The 19,517-nt window shown below is 31.4% G+C and overlaps 1 protein-coding gene across 1 annotated transcript; it reads left to right on the plus strand.

The window, feature by feature from the left end:
• The first annotated feature begins 13,007 nt into the window (after nt 1-13,007).
• Nucleotides 13,008-15,155, plus strand: LOC113777372 (probable transcription factor At4g00390). The gene is made up of 2 exons (XM_027322407.1): nt 13,008-13,076; nt 14,541-15,155. The coding sequence occupies exons 1-2, from the start codon at nt 13,008-13,010 to the stop codon at nt 15,153-15,155; spliced, it is 684 nt and encodes a 227-aa protein (XP_027178208.1).
• The last annotated feature ends 4,362 nt before the right edge of the window (nt 15,156-19,517 follow it).

Here is a 19,517-nt window from a genome sequence, read left to right on the forward strand (position 1 = left end):
TTGTTGAGTTCTGAATCTAGAAGAGAATCCTTGCTTCAAAAGTTTGAGGATCATTTGGGGAGAAGAAGCTCAATGCCACTTTAATAAGGGCCCATTTCATCAACACCAAGACTGTACCAAGGAATACAGAAATATATCGTTCATTTCATTATTTTGTCAACTAATTAATTACTGGAAGATCAAAAGCACTTGACAAATCATCTCATGAGTAAAGTTTCATTTAGTCCACTTCCAATGATTGACATATAAGCAATTGATCTGTGACCAAGATTTGATGTTGGTGGAGCTATTGATTTGTTTTTATTATAGCTGGCAATTTTGCCCAAAACCCAATAACCCACCCAATCCACCCACTAATTTGAGAGGTTGGGTTGGGTAATTTGGGTGTTGGGTCAATTTTTAATTGGGTAATAAAAATTCAAATATATTTTGGGCGGTTTGGGCATTTGTGTTAGGCACCCATTACCCAACTTAAATTTAAAAAAAAATAAAGAAATTAAATTCAAGTAATACAACTCTTGTTTCCTTCCGGCAACTTCAACTAGCCCAAAACTTCTTGTCTTGTTTGGCAGCAAATAATATCAAAACAGCTCCTGGTATAATCCCCTTGTCACATATCGATACCAGTCAAGAACCATGGATTCACTAAAAACAGTTCCTGATGTAATAATCCCTTTGTCACGTAACAATACTGGTTTTTTGGAAAAAACAATACTGGTTAAGAACAACGGATTCCATTATATATTATGATTTAATATGTACCTATATCAAATTGCTATATTGAATGAAATATCAATACCAAATTCTAAAGTTAGAATCCAAAGCCGAGTACTCGAAAAATAGAGAATGGTTATAAAGTGGATCATAGATTAATTTTTCCACTATAATTATAAAGTAGGACATCTTCTCCTTTATTTTATCATATTTAAAAAAAAATTTATCACTTAAAATTTTTAGAAAAATGTAGGACCAAAGGCATTAGAATGTGCTTTATTGGTGACTAGTGGATGATTGGGTTGTCATTGGACCTGTTTTAATGTTGTGTTAATTTTTCCAAAAATTTTAAAATGAATTGGATAGTGATATTTGAACTAATTTGTTGAGAATTATATCTCTCTCATCAAAATTTCGGTTTAATTAAGGTGTGATTGGATCTTTTATGATATTAGAAATATGTTTGGTATGGCAAATGCTAAATCAAGTAACAAGACTTGGAAAATTGTATATTGGTATACCATTTTTTCATGCTATATCCAACTTGGACCAAAATTATTTTAGGGTGTGAAAATGTGTTTATGTGTGCGAAAATTTTTTTTTGTACATAAAAATGTATTTGAGAGAATTTATGTATCAAAATCTATTAATTAATATATTGGGTCATATTTGGGTTATGGGTTTGAGATGACCCAATATGACCTAACCCAAAATTAACCCAATTTAAAGTTGGGCGGATTGAATATAACCCATTTAAATTAAAGCCCAATATCAACCCGCCCAATTGCCAGGTATACTGACAAGGGACATAAGAAACCCTTTTTACATCTTCAAGATTGGAAAAGGAAGAAGCTGTGTTTAGAATCCATTCCAGCAGGTAATGGTTGGTATTAACAAATTCTTGTATTGAAAATTCGGTTTAAGTCAATGAATTACTAATTCTGTGTCGTGATGCAATCCTTTGAGAAAAGGGCAATTCCTGTTCTTGTATTTTCTTTACCTTCAAATATTATTTATTGCAATATAATACGGACGTGCTATTCAGATTATTTAAGGCACTCTTCGGTACAATAGTAAATTGTGATCAGTTTTATATTGTGCATTCTTGTTCAGATTCTTTTTCAATAAGTATGTTGACAAAGAAAAGTTAAAGAGTGTACTTGGGAATTTCTCTATTTTCATGACAAAATGATAATTGAGCTATATGTGATATACCACTCAATTATCATAAAAAGCTCTGTCCTATCATTTGGACAAAAAAAATTTCATGGAAACTCTGGTCATCTTTTTAAGTTTTGTTGATATTCTAATAATGCTGGATCAAAATTTTCTGACTATTTGGTTCGTCGCCTGGCTGGGTGGGAAGGGGGGGGGGGGGTTAAAATCTTTTTTTCCCCTCAAACCAAATTGTTATTGTTTATATTTATCTTGATCCATGGAACCGTAGTCTTTCTTCTTCTTCTTTCAAGATCATCCATGCAGTTTCTGCATTCTCAAGTTATGGTTTTGAAATAATAATTGTAGTTTTTGTTGCAGAGCTCTTGAATCGTATCCCTTGCATGTTAAGTGGACAAAACCAATGAAACAGAAGAATAAACATTTCAACATTGGTATGCAAACAAGATAAAATAATTTGAACTCCCAAACTACTCCTAGTAAAGAAAAGCACAATCTCTCTACAGATAGATGGTTCATCTTTTCAAAAAATTCTTTTTGCTTTAGTGTTTATGAATGATTTGATAGGGCTGGCCGTAAGTGAAAGATGAGAAACTAAGCAAAACCTTGATTCAACTTCCGTTTCAATTTACTGTTATTCCAAGCTTAGGAGGGGTTTCAATGTACTTTTATCCTGAGGGCACTGGATAATGCTAAGAATGGGTTGGATAACACCCTATGATCAAAGTAGGTAGAGCTCGTTGAGTAAAGGAGGGATAGGTTGGATGGTACACATAAGTAAGGAACTTAGCATTTTGATTTCTGAGATACCTTATATTTAGTGCTAATCAATTTGACACCACTTATTCAAGATGATGGCATCGGATAACTTTGCCTTTTCAAGAAGTTCTCACTTCTTAAAACTAATAAAAAGAATCAAGGGTATGGACTTGTTCAATACATTGCAGCAAATGTTTCAAGTTAGCTAAATATTTATCTTTGTCTTAACCTCTGTCTAACATAATTTTTTTTGCTACTTAGCCCTATATTAATTGGCCCAAAACTCAACTAAAGAACCTTACAGACGCATATATAATGTTGGCTTTCCCACCTTATAGAAAAATTTTCCGCACGCATGTTTAATGTTGGCTTTCCCCTAAATTAAAGACAGAACCATAGGACAAACAAATTCAATCCCTAATCTAACAATTATTTCCATGCTCTATAGTCATGGGTTTGAATATCACGAGGTATTGAACTATTAAACCCTCAAACGGATTTAAGGACCAACTTATTACTAATTAACAATGGCTTCATGTTTCTCACACTGGTAGTATAACGAATTCTTTAGGGCAAATTCTACTTTACCCCCCTATGGTTTAGCGTTTTTTACATAACTCTCTTATGGTTTCAAAAGCTATACATAACCCCCTTATGGTTTAGATTAAAGTGTCAAAGTGACGGGAATGATCATTCATAATGGCGTCACGTAAAATGTCAAAATTACCCTTATGTAAAGTTGAAATTTATGTATTAACTAAGGGTGGTTATGTGTATATTTTGAAAATCATAAGGGGGTTATATGATAAAGTATTAAATCATAAGGGGGTTATATGATAAAATATAAAAATCATACGGGATTAATGTATCATGTATTTATAAGGGTAATTTCGACATTTCTAGAAGTTCCGTGCGAGTGACTATTTCCGTTACTTTGACACTTTAATCTAAATCATGAGGGGTTATGTATAGTTTTTGAAACCATAGGGGGTGATGTAAAAAAAGGGTAAACCACAGGGGGTAAAATGTAATTTACCCAATTCTTTATATTAGCAGATCCTTGATGCATGAAAATTTAATATGTGGAAACAAATTATTTATCACCCATGCTATACACTTGTGTAAAGACAGCACCACACCCACAACGGATCTTCTGTCCCATACCCTGTGCTACTCTCTGTTTCAATTTTTATTATATTGCTATTTCTCTTACATAAACATCATTTTTTAGTTCTTTTTTGTTTCCTAAAGATCCAATAACTATTAATTGAGTAATACATAAAATTTGACTTGAGCATTTGCATCAATCTTTCATTTCTTAATGTATGACATTTGCAGCAATGTATGACATTTAACTGTATGTTATGCTAATATTGTAAGAAAGATTAATCCAAAAAAAATATGGAAGAATACATACTAACTTACCAAAATAGTCCTATGGTGATTCTTGATTCCCATAATAAAGTAAAGGTTTTCTGCATTTAATTCAACATAACCATCCTGCTCCTTTTCTACCATTTCTTCTTGACTTTCAATTTCACGAAATGCCTTGCCAAAACCTGTTTAATTAGCTTCGAAATGTTACACGTGATGAAATTCAGAATTGTCTAATATAAGACTCAGATAGAAACTAAGAGAGTCCAAATCACCTGAATTTCTTGATTTCTTCATCTTCCTTGATTTATTAGAATGCAAATCAACCCGAAGGTTACAATAATTTCTTGGTCTAGAAGGATGAACTTTTGACGTGCTAAAATCATCAAACTCATTTTCATCACTATCACCAAAGCTATCATCATCAAAGCTATCACTAGAGCTATTATAGGTGTAGCTACTGGATGGCTTGTAAACCTTAAGCTTTTTTTGGCAACAATCAGCACCATGTGGTTTTACTTGGGAGGTAGTTGTATCGATAAAATTAAATACTAGGTAATTTCCAAGCTTTAACTCATGATCTTGAACAAATTTTGGCCACGAAAGCCTGCAAATATAGTAGTATTGACCTTTCTTTCGATTCTCACTGATCATGATTTTTATAGTGATTTTTTTCCTCAGATTTGATTTTACATTTTGGTGAAAACTTTTTCTTGAAGTCCCTCACAAAAGCTGCGGGAATTAGCTACAAAGTATATAAAGAAATGAAATGTAAATTTGTTCATTAACAGAACATTAATCATGAGTGACCTTTCTTTGTCTCTTCGGTATTTAATTAAGTTGACTACATACATTGATTTGAGGATAACCAATGAATCGCCAATTAATTCTTGTTCACCTCTCCTCTAATTATTCTCACTACTTTTTTGTTCCCGTTCGAGATCCATCCATTCGAAACATGCATCCATTGGGACTATGAATATTATTCGAACTTGCAGATTTGAAACTTGTGAACTTTTCAATTTTTGTTGATTTTTCAGCCTGAAATAAAATTCACTGAATTTTCTATATTTATCCATTCTTATTAGTGCAATTTTTAAAATCAATGTAATGATTATAGGGATAATTTTACAATCCTCCCCTGAGGTCTATGATGATTGCAAGAAGTACCCTCTAGGTTTAAGAAATTGCATAAACCTCCCTTAAAAAATAGTTCAGGGCTCACTTTACTTATGTAACCAAAATATCTCCGTTGATAATCCTATATTGCCCTTATGCAAATTTTCTCCAAAGAAATAAAATTCCTTTGTAATTTAAACTTAATATATTGCAACATACTTTAACAAAACCAAGCATCAAATTCGTTTCTCTTCCTTCAAATGAAAAAAAATTCACATGGACAAATGAAAAAAAAATTAGATACCAATTGAGTAACCTACTTTTGTAGGAATCTAGAATTTTTTTTCAAATTATTACAATATAAAGTAAAATTGAACTGAGATAATTTGGGTGGTTAAGACAAGAAAGAACGTATTAATCTTGCTCTTCTTTTTTTCTCATTTTTAATTATTTGTTAACTTATAGTTTTAAATGTCCATTACTACACTTCATGGAAAAAAAAATTAGATACCAATTGAGTAACCTATTTTTGTAGGGCTTCAATTCGGAAAATTAAGCGTATGAAGGGCTGAGGATTAAGGAGAATTGGAGCTACTTTGCTTTTCAACAAAGCACCAAACATCTCTGGTTCATTTGTTGTCTTTATAGTTCAATCATGTACTTCAAAATGATGTTTCTCTGTGTGTAACAATTATTCTCATCAATAAAAGACTACAAATTTAAAAAAAAAAAAAAAAAAAAAAACCTATTTTGTAGGAATCTAGAATTTTTTTCAAATTATTACAATATAAAGTAAAATTGAACTGAGATAATTTGGGTGGTTAAGACAAGAAAGAACGTATTAATCTTGCTCTTCTTTTTTTCTCATTTTTAATTATTTGTTAACTTATAGTTTTAAATGTCCATTACTACACTTCATGGAGGTGTTAAATTGAGTAGATATTGAAGGATATTTTGTCACTTTATACCATAATGGGAGGTATGTGTAATTTTTTAAACATGAAGGATAATGTCTGCAATTGTCATAAACCTCAAGTGAGGTTTGTGAAATTATCCCATGATTAAATCATGTGTCTGGAAAGAAAAAAAAGGATCCATCCATCAAGAACTACTTGATAATTTAGATGTAGAACTAATGAAAGTTAAATACAATTGTGTATTTAATTCAAATATGACCCATGTGATTCCTGAATCAAATTCTGTTGGTTTACCACTAGTTCATAAGCTTTAATATTTAGTATACGCGGTAATGAATACATAAATATTAGAGACCATACAGCAAAAAAAAAAAAAATACATGAATTATGGGCAATATCGATAATTGCGCCAATAATTTAATAAAGGAAATGAAATTGGGATACATTAATGAAAAAAAAGCAGATTTGTATAGAAAAGATACAACATATTTTCCTTTTGTTCATATGAAATTATTAGTGGACTAAATATAAAGAGTAAATTCTGTCCGGTACCTTGTTTAACCACAAACTACATGTCATTGCAAAAGAAAGATTTTCAATTAATCAAAATTCACCTAAAATAGAGAGAGAGAAAAAAGAAAAGGGAAAAAATTATAAAAACACTTGACACAGGAAGAAATTTTCGTTTCAATTCAGCCAATAGTAGTAGTACTTCAATTCGAAGGAGTCTATCCCAAATCACCCTGGCACTTCCTTTGGGAGATAAGTAAAAAGCCCAACTAAAGCAAAATACCATGCAATGATGCAAAGTCCAATCTAAAATCTCATAGTACAGTAGATGAGCACATAGAAACATCCTTTATATTAAGGAGCACCTTTCAACAACTCATGCCCATTCTTCCTTGCAGATCCTGAAATGTAAGACCATTCAAGTCAATTTGTATGTACTACAAATTGAATGTTGAAATTACTTATATAAGTTTGCGCAAACATTCATCTAATAACTTGTATTTTTCTAACAAAACTTAATTTAAAGAAACACAAATTTGAAATGAAAAATTACAAAAAAAAACTTAACTTGTTTGAAGTCCTCTTGATTTGAATGTGGAATAAATCTCCAAAATTCTTAAGTAAGGTGAACTGGCAAATTTCTCCTATCTCCAATTTGTATGCTTTGCGAAATTCAGTCCATCCTTTTCCAATTTCACTCCTCTCAGCGATCTTTACCGGCCACTCCCTCTGGTCTTCACCTTGAAGGACCGCCTCTTTCTCCTTCTCTAGTTTTGTTGCCCTGGAAAATGCTCTTGGAATATTCTGAAAATAAGATACACCAAGCAAAGTAATTAAATTGAAGAAAGTATCTACATTTACAATTTATTCCTGAAATCTTCTAACAAAAATATAACCCTCCTTTTATTGTTTTCTTGTTATTCTTTAATCTTCCTTCAAATATTCTGAACAAACAAATAGTGAATCATATTTTTTTTAAAGGCATCCACTAATTTCTTCCTGCCTTTTTTTTTTCTCGTTAAGGCAGCAATTTGCCTGCCGAATCGTTTGGTTCTGTGCATCGATATCTGGAAGTTGACTACTGTTCGAACTGTTGAGAAGCCAAGAATAAACATAAAAAGAAAAAAAGCAAACGCAATTTATACATTATGGGGGTAAATTTGTTGTTTACTCACCAATCTGCGCATATGATGCAGCTTCAGTCTGAAAATAAAATAGGGATTCTCCGCATTTAAATCAAAATAACCATCCCTCTCGTTGGCTTCTACTACTTCTCCTTCTTCACTTTCAATTTCAAGAACTTGCTTCCCAACACCTTTCCAATTATTTGCATAAAAAAAATGAGACGTGATCAAAATTATCTAACATAATCTACCTTACACAGATCAAGGGAGTTTATAGTTACTTAAACCATCTCACCTGACTTTCTTGTTTTCCTCAACTTCCTGAATTTATTAGAACGAAAATTATCACGATCAATCTGATATTTAGTGTAAACCTTTTTTCTAGCAGGATGAACTTTTGATGGCCCTATTCCATCATCTCCGTAAAATTCAGTTTCATCACTGTCATCAAAGCGTTCATCAGAGCCATCACCAGATTCATCATCACTGGAGATACTGGATGATTTGTATACATTAAACTTTTTTGGGCAACAATCCGCACCGTATGGCTTTACTCTAAATGTTGTTTTATCTATCAGATGAAATAACAGGTAATCTCCAAGCTTCAAATGATGATCTTTAACAAATTTTGGCCACGAAAGTTTGCAAATATAATAGTAGCAACCTTTCTTTCGAATTCTTACTGGCCATGAATTTCGAACTGAGTTCTTTGCCTCAGATTCGATTGTGCATCTTGAGGAAAGCTTTTTCTTGAAATTCCTCACAAAAGCGTAGGGAATCCGCTACAAAAATGTCAAGAAAAAGAACAAAAAATAAAAAACTTAATCATGACAATAACTGAAGAAGATTAATGGAAAATGCATACAGTAGCAATTGATATGGGACTTACAATTTCTCTCGTGAAATCATCTTCGATCAACAGCTTTATAAAGGACGGATTAAAGTTGAAATTTTGTTCCATTTCGGAACTTGGCTTGCAGAGGAAAACAAGAACGATGAGCTCTTCTTGGTTGAGGAAAGAAGGAAAGAGAAGTAAATATAGACTTCAAGGTTGGTGCCAGTTCAAATTACACGGCTTTTTGTTTGCCTTTTGTTCGTTTTTTGTATATACATTAAAATTCTGTAGACTTTTAGACTACCAACACTCTTTTTATAGTCATCATGTTAGTCACGATTCATGAGTGTCACCATTATTACTTCCATATTAAATTAACTCCATTTAGTACATTGAATAGAGAGAAAAAAAAATGTACAACCATGCAGTGAATTGCATCTTTTGTTCTTCATTAGTTCTAATTAATCACCTTTCTTAACAAGGGATTTGAGCCCCCATCAAACGAGATAACTAGTTAATACTATAGGTTCGAAATTTTCAAATGTGAACATAATTACATGGAAGTCTGAAGACCGAATTAGATTAAGTAAATGTTGTTCTTGAATAGTGAATTTAAGATATGTGAGTCAGACTAAAGTAGTATCTTATCCGTGTCATGATTACATGAGTTGGGAGCAAGACTCTATGGTCGGTCCAATAAGTTGGGGCTAAAAATGTGCATACAAGAAACAGTATACAATTATATCTGTCTTTTGTTTTTGTTCATATACATCGTTAGTGAATGCAGACATTTCTTGTGGTAGGTGTATACAAACATGATTATCTATTGTAACCAATTGTGCTAATCCAAACAAAATCGATGAAAATCACTTTCTTCTATTGGCCTTTCTTTTCTTTTCCATTGGTATCATTTCCTTTCTTTTCCCTTCTTTTACTTCAATCCAAACGGTGCCTAAGTCTAGTTTCTGAATCTCTGAGAATCAAGATCATAGAAGTTTTATATCTCAAGATATGGCAATGTTAGTTAGGACTTAGGATTGCCGAACCTAGAATTTAACAATGGAGTTTTGTGTAACACCATAATATATTTTTTTAACACCATAATATTTTAGTACATTTTATATCCTTTAGGATAGCAATCTGAAAACATTTCCTTCACAAGAGCTTTGGACCATTTAATGACGTTCCAACATCACCAATTCCACAATTGATTGAATCGTTCCATATCATATCTGAAATGGAACTTTTATAACTAGTCCTAGAAAACTCAGAATCATGTGCCATTTCTTATGCACAAAACTGTAGTCATAGAGCCTTAAATCTAGATAAACATTTTAGTCTAGTTCTTATGTACTGAACCCAACAAACCTTTAGAGTTGGCAAGAAATCAAACCTGGAAAGAAGCGTTGAAGGAGATGTTAGTTTGTTGTCAATTTGGAGTAGATTATAATCTTAGGCATAAGATGTAATATAACTGTTAGAACTGACTCTATAATTCAATATTTTGCCAATACATACTAGCATAAAACCCAAGTGGGAGATCTAAAAATGAAAATAGTGTAGTGAAAAAAGATGTTATTATTAGTTTATTGCCCATCTGGATATATGCCCCTTTTTCTGTTTTATTCCATTTATTTGTTAACCTTAGGTTGTGGCCGGGGAGAGGAGGTGAGTAGAAAACACAACTAATTCCAGCAGCTGGACCTATAAAATGTTAAATGGCTTTACGGATGAATTATGTTCAATTGCCAACTCCAACTTCGTAATTCGGTGTGGAAAGAGTCGCAACAACGGCTCAAGCTTCCACTTTGACCAACGCACTTAACCCCACATTATGTTTAAAGAACCCAATTAATGAAGTTCTGAAATAAATTTTAAACATCTTAACCAAAATTCTCCAAACTTAATATATATATATATATATATATATATATATAATCCTCCAATGTAGATAATTGGGAAATTTAGAGTCTAAACTATTGGGGTTGTTATATTTGTCACAGTAAATTAACCTGTTTCATTTGTTTCCTTTGAATTTTTATCATGCACGTTACATCTAATGATTTTGTTAGTATTTTCTTCTTTTCATATTTCTAATTTTGATTTACTGCCTCTCTCCCTTTTACACTTTAGATTTTATTCTGATGGCTTTTCTTTGACTTTTTATGCAATGTAAGTAATTTTATTTGATTTGGTGGTGCACCTGAATGGCCAGAATGAAAAGTCTCATTACCCAAAGAACGATGTCAAAAAATTTTTAATCGTTCCACTTTGTGGTATGCAAGTAAGAATAAAATGTATCCATTTTTATTGTTTAGCATGATCAATTTTTAGATGTCAAAACGAAAGTAATTCTACGCAAATTTGATTTAATTAATTTAAAACATAGCTTAGGACTTACAAGATTGTTATCAAGTGATTCTAATTTTGTAAAAGCTGATTTTGTGAAATTGATTTTTAACAGATTTTGTAGAGTAACTCCTGTGTTCTAGTTTCATAATTAATAAAGCTACTTTGATAAATTCTTAAGTGTTCTTGAAAATGTTGAAAAGCTAAGCTGGACAAAAAAGATAACCAAATTGCCATTATGTGATACATAAATAGTTTTTGTACTGTTGACGTGGTGTTTTAATGTAATTAATTATTTTTCTTATGAAGATTAAATGTTGAATAAGAAGCATAAGAAGGGGAAAAAAGATGAATCTAGAAGCGGAATAGCGAGTAACAAGAAATGGAGAGAGATGTGAGGCGAAAATATTTACTTAATCTTTAAGTAGTTTAGTAATTATGTTAAAGTTTAAAGGATTTTTTTGCACATAACAAAAATAGGCCATAATCTGAATCTTGAAGCAATTAAGAATTAAGATATGCTTTTTAACTTTTGGGGCTTAAAATATCTAAAATCAGGTTTCAAAATCAGGTTGCAGAGGGTTTGGCTTTATTACAGGGGCTCCAGCTTTGCCAGGACCGGCAAATCCAAGGGCTCCTGGCGGAAGTGGATTCTCAGGTTCTGGTCCAGTTGATTCACTCAGGGACGATGTCGAAGTGGCCTTTATGCAACACATTGTGTCGGATACGCCAGCTATTAGCCTTGCTGGACTCTTCAGTGTCGCACATCTTTAGGGAAGCAAACTCCTCAACCGACAGGATGGCTAATTTGCGTTAGGGGTCCGATTTCTTTTGCACGTCGCATCAGCAACTGTCGGGTGTGGTCCGATCGTCTGTATTTCTTGACGCTAGGGAGGTCTTCTATGTCCGCCATCTTTCAATAGTGCCTTCGGGATAGTTCTTTGGATAGCTGTCCACCTGCTGGCGCCCAATGTACACTCTGTTGGAATTCAATAAAAGCAGTAGTTGATTAAAAAAAAAAAAGGTTTCAAAATGAGTTGTCACAAATCCAAAATTTAAATCAGATTTAAAAGATCAGTTGAGAACATGCCCTTCACGTTTTTTATGTTGTTTTATTTATTTGTGCTATGCTGTTTTTGTTAAATTGCAAAGTTATTTCGTTAGATAACATAATCTTGTACGAGAATCCATGTTAAGCTGAATAATGAGTTAATTAATGGATTAGTTCAACTAGTGGTGACATTTTTTTCGGTGTGAAACTTAAGGATAGCCACTCACTTCCCAATTCAATAAATGATTCAAAGTTCTTTATAAAACACAATACACAAGTAATTTTTTTAAAAAAATAATACACAAGTAATCTGACCAAATTATAGACGAAAATCAACAATTAGGTTTGATTTTACCTGTTGAATGTTTCTAAGGACCACTAACAAATTTGAATTATCGGATAAAATTTTGCAAATACTAAAAACAAATTCTCACTATATTTTAGTAGTTTGGAATCACAATGACAATCAAATAAATAGCAACTTAAAAGATCACTATTCATTCCTTCAACTTGTTAATCTCGAATTTGAATTGAAACTTATATATCACTTGGCAAAAACTCGGCCCCTATGATTTTTCCATTTGACAAATGTCAGATTTACCTAGTTCTAATAAATTGATTAACAAGAATAAAAAATAGAGCATACTACTCATTTGACTTGCAAATAGATAATTATTCTATTTTAGTAGCTAGTTATGACAACTTTGCAATGAGTCTTCTAAAAGAACACTCAGCAAATTAACAAAATTTAAATAAATCTTTAGCAAATCACACAATGAACTATTCTTTTGGCTCTTCTATATATGATACCAAATGAATCTTCAATTAACTCTCCTAGAATAAATTAGGAAATTCTATGCAAGAATCATAGCATTTTGTAATTCGATGGTAAAACCCTTTTGATTCTTTACCAACCAATAATGTAGGATCATTAACATGGTTAGAGCAAAAGTGTTTGAAGTTTAGATGCAACGTATGATATATAGTCTTTCTGCTAATATGTTAATATAAAGATAGTTTAAAATAAATATTTTATTGATAAAGGACACTTCTATTGATATAAAACGCTTATTGTAAAAATGAGTCATCACACACCAGCCATGAGCTTGGGGGAATCGGTATATGAATATAATTCTGACAACAAAAAGGTAAATTATTTATTACTTCCTATGGCTTCATAGAATGTTGGATGACCCCTAAATTTTTAAAATAGCCACATAATCCCCTGTGATTTATGTAAAGTGGAAAATGGATGAAATGCACAATCAATTATGATATTTATATCAAATGCATTTTAAAAGCGCATGTGGTAAAATATTAATATTCATTTAACCCCATTATAATTTGTATAAATATCCACTTTATCCTCCTATAATTTTTGCATTTATCCACTTAATCTCCTTATATTTTTATATAAGGTGGTCAAGCTATCTATTAATTTAGCATTTAAGTATGGACATTATTAGTATTTCAACTAACACTGTTACATAGCTATTTTCCGTCAAGTTTCCATTTTATATAAAATTATAAGGGGTGAAGTGGATATTTTGAAATGTTAGAAGAGTCATGTGACAATAAATTAAACTATAGGAGAGTTACATGTAATTTACGCAAAAAAAAAAAAGCAAGAAGTCTTAGAAAGATACTTTTTGTATAGAGAATGCTTGGTTCATTACTCGTATAATGACTTTTACAAGAAAGTATATATCTACAACAAAAGTAAATAGACACAAGAGACCAAATTAGTGTCATGACTTTGACAAGAAAATATATATATATATATATATATATATATATATATCTACAACTACAATAAATAGACACAGGAGACCAAATTAGAGTAAATAGACGCCCAACAACCTTTAATGATGGGTTTAACAAACTGAGAAATGAATTTCACTACTTCTACAAATTCAAAAGCTTAGTCAAATATGTTCACATATTGGGATTTGATCATTAACGTCTTCCCAATGCACAAAATGAATGAGATGCAGAGACTAGTTCAGGCATCGGTACTAACATAGATTTCAAATTTCCATCTCTTCATCTTCTTCTTTTTATTGACGATTATAAAAGAGATTCACAGCACATTTTTCTATTCCCTAAATACAGTCCTTTTCCAGCAATAGTCCGATACTAATTCAGAAAAGGTATGCAAATTTCTTTCTGTTCATTGTTTTTCCCTTTCGGTTTATTAGTACTTCTATTGTTAGTTTTACCTTCCGACTATATAGATAAAAGAACTGGTACTGTTTTTTTGAAGAAGAGGATGAAATGGAAAGGACCTACTCTGCTGGTAATTCTGATTTGTTACTTTTAATACGAAAACTTGGAGGATTAATTTTTTTTTTTGTCCTTTTGCATACTTTTTATCAGTATAAAATTGCACTCTGAAGTCAACTTGTACGTTGCAAAATCACAGTCCATTGGAAGATATTTACTTAAAAGATAATTCTACGGTTGGTATCATTGATTGTAAGAAAAAATATGAATTCATATGTGCATAGACGTCTATACGAATCACGTGGGCCTCCATTTCATTACTTAAAGAAAATGTTTAGAGACCTCCATTCATTGCAGATTAAGTTCTATTTGTTTTTGATATTTTGCAGATCATGGGGATCATTCATGAAGCCAAATTGCAAGAATCGTCTCACGAAGATGATACAAACTGCGGCAAGCCATTGGACAGAAAATTGTCCAACTCTTCTATGAATGTCCCTGTAACTGAAGAAGATGTGAAAGATGCCGAATGCTTCAGCAAATTGGACTCCTCAAACAATGTGGATTCAAGAGGTAAAGTGCAGGAAAAGCCATTTCAGCGAATCTGGATGCGGGATGATGAGATCGATTTACTTCATATTATGATCGATCGCATGGAGCAAAATGCAGCTCAACCTCGTAGTTATGAAGACATTTTTTCTCATATTCGTGAACATCCACTTAGTTTTCAACCTACTAGGATTCAACTGAAGGAGAAGATTAGGCATTTGAGAGAAAAATACAAGAAGAATGCGAAAGAACCTCAAAAGTTTATCAAGTCTTATCATGAAGTAAGACTATTCGAATTATCGAGTAAAGTATGGGGTGTTGAACAGTCAGATTTTCTCCAATCCAGTGGAACAATTAAAGGTAATTGCCATTCCAAGGCAAAGGAGATACTGGAGGATGAAAAGGACACTTTTGCAGTGACAAGCAATTCAGCTTTACATGAACAAGTCGGATAGGATAATGGAGCAATTGGATTAGGTTATTGCAGATCAACTAAAAGTTTCTATGAGGTAATAGTCATTCTACCTTGCTGAGATCATGGATTTTATGGATTTCTGATGTTTTCAAATGCAATAATATGAAAATCTGATGGGTAAAAATTGTTTTAATTGAGATCATTCAATAACCATCAAACAGTAGAAGATCCAATAGCAGTGAAAAAATGACAAAGCTGTCATTATGGAGTTACTTAATGTAAACATAGAGACTATCTTAGAGCAACAATATCTTATGAAATGTTCTTCTGTCTTGTAGCAAACGACACATAGTTATGGCTAATCAGGTGTATATATATATAGCGGTAAGTGTTGTAACAATGCCATTTATGTTCATGTTTCCTATTCAATCTTACCTGACAATTTTTGTTATCTTGATCATATGTTGATGCTTTTGTCCGAAGAATTTCAGGCATTTTACTATTTTGTTTTTATTGTTTAGCTATGTCCACCAAATCGCCAGAAAAGAATAGTTTTGGCAAATTTTAGCATTACTAATTGCACAATTTTTTTCCAGCGCAGGGCCCTAAAAAGATGGATTAGACAGTCGATGCTGCTTTTGTTATTCGTTGCGCAAACTCTTGCTCTTGGGTTTATCTTGGCTAGCCTGCTCGTTGTTGAGTTCTATTGAAGTTCCTCCTTTTTTTTTTGTTTATTTTTTTTTGTCTTCGAGCCTTGAAGTTGGTTTTGGTGCTTCTGCACTTTTGATTCACCAAATGCCTTATCAAGTAGTTCATGTTGCTTCAATTTTGTATTTTGTTAATTTGTTTCTGGCTTTTAGACTATGAATTTAATCAAAATGGAAGTCTAGCGGTTTAAAGGGAAAAAAATTGTAACTTTCTAGTAAAAAATTAGAAAAAAAAATCTGCTTCATTGGGTTAAAATTTTTTCAAATTTATTACCTTTGGCAAATGTTTTCCAACTGTTTTAGTCTCTGTTATTTACTGCATGAAAATGTTGAAACATTTCCCCAGAGGAATTTCAGAAGATTATTAGCTCAAAATTAAGCTAAACTTTGGTTCCACCATAACCATACCCAAGACTTAAGTTACCTATATACTTCCTAAAAAAAAAAAAAAAGTTACCTATCTAAAACATTTTCAGCTGCCTTGTGCTAAAATAATAACCTCTACTGGTACAACAATTTCAAGTTCACAAATCGAGAAGACAAGAATGCATGACCGTCTTAGTTTTTTTTTTTTTTTTTTTTTTTAAACTTTGCTGGTAAGTTTTCATACTTTACCAAAAGATAATCGTGTATGACCACCTTATATTTTATCAAATAGAGACAAAGCCTTTCTTTGGAAAGTATGAAAAATGAAATAACAAATTACATTTGCAAATGATACGATATTTGCAGACTAAAAATGGTAGCTCAAAATGTATTCCTTAAACTCTTTTCAATCATAGAATATTAGTTTTAAAATTTTAATTTATTTTGAATTATTATTTGGGGTTTGAAATTCTTTGAACAACCACAAATGTCTGAGCATCCTCACGTAGTATAAGTTATATAAAACAATAGGACTAATAACTCCACTTTGCAATCCCAATTTTGGAATCGGTTTGGTAAAAGGGGCAAATTTTATTTTATTTTATTTAAAATAATTGTGAGTAGAGAGGTCTAATCGTAGTTTGTTGAAACGTAGGGTGACAGATGTAGCTACTTCGACAACATTGTACTGCTTCAGTTGAGTAGGAAAAATAGTAATCTTGAGAAGAGGGAAGTAAATACAATTATTATTGGATCATGTGTTAAGGAACTTGATACCCCTTAAGCAAGATTTTGGATTCGAGTTTTACCGATGAAGAAAACAGTGTTGAGAGAGTCATTTCCAAAAGGGGTCCAATAACGTGAGTTTTAAACAAAAAGGGGGGGGGGAGTAAATTAGATACTTTGCATTTTTTAACATATAAAGAAAAAAATAAATAATGAGTGAAAGTTTACCCAGTATAGTATTTCACACAAATAACAAAAAATTGAACACAAACATGCAAAGAAAAAAATAAAAATCATAAAGAAAAAATCAAGGATGACCTAATTAATGGTTCATTTGGAATGCAAGTTTTTGGAGTTTTGTATAAAATATATTGTAGCGATGTAATATATGTGAAATAAAAAAATAATTGAAAAATGTGTCAAGGAGATTTTTCTTCGCAAATTTGAATCCAAACAAGACAGGATCTTCAAAACATTTTTTTTGGATCTGCAATCCTTAAAAATCATCAATGAACCGGTTCTTTGTCTAATTTCTAAATTATTTTTTTAGAGTGATTTCATTTTCAATTTCTAGTTGCTTACTAATTTACAGATTCATGAGAGTTATCGTACATAAATTCTATGGATAATTTCAGAAACCTCCCCTGAGGTTTTTAATAATTTTGCTTGGCTCCCTTAAGGTTTCAAAAATTACACTTACCTTCCCTACCCATTTAAAATGACAATATTAACCTTAACATTTTAATAAAACTCTCTTGTTGCCATGTTCATACAAAGGATGGATTTTAAAATTTTTTTCCCTTTTTCCTTCTTATTAATTTTTTTTATATTTCATTAAAAATATAGAAGAACTATCAATGTTGTTGCTAATATCTATATAGATAAAATGTTAAACTAGTAATTTTTTGATGAATTTGAATATCATCCAAATTTTTTGTAGCTCTTTTTTGTAATAAAATCAAGTATAAATCAACAATAATTTAAAACAAATGGTCCAAATCACTACCACGTTATGGCAGTTCCATCACTAAACTAGTCCATAGACTTTATTAAAAAAAGATAATACATAAATTAAAAAAAAGCAAGATAGCACTTTCTTTTCTATCTTAAAAAGAATCTATATTTCCAATAAAGCATCATAAAAATAGCCTATTATAGCAAAAAATTTATTGTTATAGTTGATTATTAAATAACATATATTGGAATGAAAAACTTGAGTCTCCTTTTTTTAATAACTGTATCAAATTACTTCACAAATGTTGAGAGGAATGAATTAAACTTTATACGATAAGGGTATTTTAGGGTATTCATTAAATTTTTTACCTTATTTTAATGTTTGGTTACCAAAGTGTCAAAGCAAGAGGATAAGTGTAATTTTTAAAATTTAAGGAAATTAAGTTAAATAGTTAGAAACCTCAAGGGAGGTTTCTAAAATTATCCCTAAATTCTATTAAGATCACTATTACCTTTCATAATAGTAAAATTTGTCGGAAACATCATATGTTCTAATTATAATAAAGTTTTTTTTTCTAATGGCTAATCATAATAGCGTATGTTCTAATCATAATATAGTTTCTTTGTTTTTTGATAATGATGTCTATAGTTAAATTTTGTGAAAAGCCATAGTGTGTTTAACTAGGAAATTATTTGAATTTTTTTTGAAATAACATTCTAACACTTTTTGTAGTGTGATCTATATAAATCGAAAGGTGATTGAGAAAATAAAATGTTATTGACAAACATGTTTATGATATAAGAAATCTGTTCCTTTTTTTTCAAATAATCATCCAACAAACCAATTATTATCCAAACAAAGGCAATTTATTTCCCTTATTAATGTTACATCTGTTTTTTAAGTTACTCCCAGCCCGTCCTTTCCCATTCACTACACCATACAACATTTGACAGCTCCTTTATGCATTAAAAGAAATAGAACAATAAGGCAATTGCTGAACTACCAATCATCATACACCTCTACGTTCTCTCCATTGTGGGAATTGGAGAATTAGCATCACAAAAAATATGTGAAAAACGGTGACAGTGGTTTTGTTAAATAGCTATTAAATAGTATATGCCTAAACAAACTCATGAAATTTCCACTAATTATGAGAAATTGTACTTCAACTGAAAAATAACCATAAAATTGCTGAACCAACATAGGAATGAAAATCTTTTATAGTTGGAGTGGTCTAAATTGACAAATTGTGGCAAGTAGACTTTAAATGATATCACTAGAACGAAAACAAAAGAAATTAACGAAACAAAATGGGGGCGCTAAGTAGACATGATTAGACGATGAAATTCATTGAAATAAGCCAATTTTCCATATATTCTGATCTAATTATAATGTTTCCATGTGCTTTTCTCTATTTTCATGAATTTAGGAGTCTAACGATTTTGTTAACCTTTCGTGTTTTGCAAACTTTGGTTGTTGCTAATGTGCAGATTTAAATTCCAATTTAATGATTTGTATTTCCTAAATTTTGAAAGTTTCCCAAAGCTTGATTTTTAATAAAGAGATCTTTTGAATTCCTGAGGTTCTCCATTTCGTTTGAATTTCCACTTTCAGAACCTTAATTTATTGTCGACTATGCCATAATTAC

Source organism: Coffea eugenioides, chromosome 7 (genome assembly GCF_003713205.1).
Source record: "Coffea eugenioides isolate CCC68of chromosome 7, Ceug_1.0, whole genome shotgun sequence".
NCBI lineage: Eukaryota > Viridiplantae > Streptophyta > Magnoliopsida > Gentianales > Rubiaceae > Coffea > Coffea eugenioides.